General features: G+C 30.5%; 1 protein-coding gene across 1 annotated transcript; it reads right to left on the minus strand.

Annotated features, from left to right (window-relative positions):
- Positions 1 to 851: 851 nt before the first annotated feature.
- LOC145615099 (uncharacterized) lies at positions 852 to 1,894 on the minus strand. Its single transcript, XM_081670175.1, has 2 exons — positions 1,719 to 1,894; positions 852 to 1,319 (listed from the first exon to the last, which is right to left on the minus strand). The coding sequence occupies exons 1-2, from the start codon at positions 1,833 to 1,835 to the stop codon at positions 1,101 to 1,103; spliced, it is 336 nt and encodes a 111-aa protein (XP_081526301.1). The 5' UTR covers positions 1,836 to 1,894; the 3' UTR covers positions 852 to 1,100.
- Between the last annotated feature and the right edge of the window lie 580 nt (positions 1,895 to 2,474).

Here is a 2,474-nt window from a genome sequence, read left to right on the forward strand (position 1 = left end):
CCAATTTCATACTAAGTATTAAATTATAAAAAATAATTAAAGGATGAATGTATGTGTTGCCAGATCTGAATAAAAATCCAAATTATTGGCTTAATTTTTTCATTAAAAAAAATCAGGTTGAAATCAGGTTGACCCGAACCCGAATAAATCAGGTTAGGGTTAGGATTTCTGACCCGAAAAGTTAAATGGGTCAGGTTCAGGTCAGGGGTTTTTTGACCCGAAACCGAAATGACCCGAACCCGAAATGACCCAACCCGACCTGATTGCCACCCCTAGTTAATTGGGAGGCAAGAAGGTGGTAACTTTTGATGTTTTTGAAAAATAGAAGGTAGTAATTTTACAAAATAAAAAGTAGAAGGTGGTAATTGCTAAAATGGACATCATTTACCATCGTAATTGTAAAAAATTCCTAGATTTTTTTAATTTTAAATAAATATGATTCGATCTATGTGTCAAGTTCACAAGTCCAAGAAGGTTTCATCCCAAAACCATATAAAAATAGAATCAGAGAAGCAGTTCCTTAATCTTATAAAGTGTTTAACTCTCTTTTTTCTTCTCAATATAATGTGGGACGCTTACATATATTCTTTAGGAAGTTAATACTTCAACCGGATACAAAATTGGCAAATTTTACATGGGCTACCAAAAAGTAAAAAACTTTAAGGATCTAATGTAAGTCGTGTAATATCTAACATGTAAACTAAATGAAATTTGCAATTCTAATGCATCCAACCACTAAACTTATTGTTTAGGCAATAACAGTATTACATATTTCCTCCGAACCTGAAAGTTTGACTCACTCAATGTGTAAAGTGTAAGTCGTATAATTATTCACAGGGATTCATGTTGGATATTTTAAGGATACGAAATTGGCATCTTTGATATATATGTGCATGCACACTTATATAGATCCAATTAACAATTTTATTAAGGTAAAAGTAGTATTACACAGTAATACTAGTGCACAAATTAAGTCATCAAGACTTGTTTATTTTACTAGTACATAATACATACGTAGTAATATATAACTTGAAATATATTTGATGTAACTTATATATATAAGCACACCAAAAATGGCTTCGCATATTTATTGTTGAAGATTAATCTGCAAACGGGATGATTACATCTCCTTTGAACGCGAACAATTCAATCTTCCTAGTAGGGGTTTGACGACCAACTTGTTCAAGAACTTGCACAACATATTTGTTAGTCTTGCGACTTTCAGTCCCAGATGCCTCAAGATCAATAAAGTACCTCGTGCTTATGCATTGTCGTGCTGCTTTCAAAGTCTTCTTAAACAACACGTCCTCGTGTATCCCCTGCATATCACAACAAGGATTCAATAAACATAATAAACCAAATTTATGGAACAAAGGATTTGGACTTGATAAAAAAAAAAACAACAAATTTATGGGACAGAGGATTTGAACTCGATCAAAACTAATTCAAAAGTTGTATTATTTGCAACGTAAAGTGAGTAATTGATATTAATAATACTCCATAGACCACATAGACACATAGTGTATCATTGATGGTATTATAAAATTGAATTATTGATCTATGAATATGTTCATTATATTGATTACGTGGTACTGTTGTACATCTTGTACTCGTAATTTATGGATAAAAAGTTAAATACTGTATAAGACAAATTCTTGTAAAAGACCATCCGATAGATTTTTGTTGGACGTGTCAGGTATTAGTTTAACAAAAATTACCTTTTCCCCATTATACTGAGCAATAGCCCAAGCAACAATCTGTTGGATATATGGATCGTTTGGGTCGACATCCTCGTGACTTTCACATGTGTTCTTCTGTTGAGAAAAGGAACTCATTTTTGTGTATGATTTTGTGTTATGTAGGGTGTGTATCGTTGTCTTGTATGCATGTGTTGTGGAACTCCATCTTTAGCAAACCCTATCTATTTATAGGATAGGTGGAATAAAAAATTTCTTTTTTATTCAATCAGCTCATGTGGCTTATTAAATAATAAATAATATTCTTATTAATTTGGACCGCCTATCAACTTTAATTTGATTCTTTTTTTTTTTTTTTGAAAGGCAACTTTAATTTGATTCTTAATTACTTGCTATTCTGACCATACACATTATTTTGATGATACGCGTGCACTTCATTTGTTGTTTCAAAGGAAATAAAAAAAAAATTGTCACGAATCTCACGATTATGAAGTGAAAATATTTATCTTCTTATCGCTATTGATTCTTTTTATCATGTATGTGAAATGAAAGTGATTTATTATACTTCATGGTTAGATTTTTATTATCTACTGCCTTGATCACTTCAAATAATTTCAATCAATGAAAATCAGCTTAGATAAGAGGAAAAAAGTTCCAAATTAGTAAAAAAAAAAAAAAAAAAAAAAAAACTTCTTTAAGTTCTAACACTAACCCCAAAAGTCAATAAGGATAAATTTTTTTTATAAAAAGTTTTCAAATAAAAATAAATCTAATAGA

The sequence above is a fragment of the Chenopodium album genome, chromosome 25 (assembly GCF_948465745.1).
Source record: "Chenopodium album chromosome 25, dcCheAlbu1.1, whole genome shotgun sequence".
NCBI classification, from domain to species: Eukaryota; Viridiplantae; Streptophyta; class Magnoliopsida; order Caryophyllales; family Amaranthaceae; genus Chenopodium; species Chenopodium album.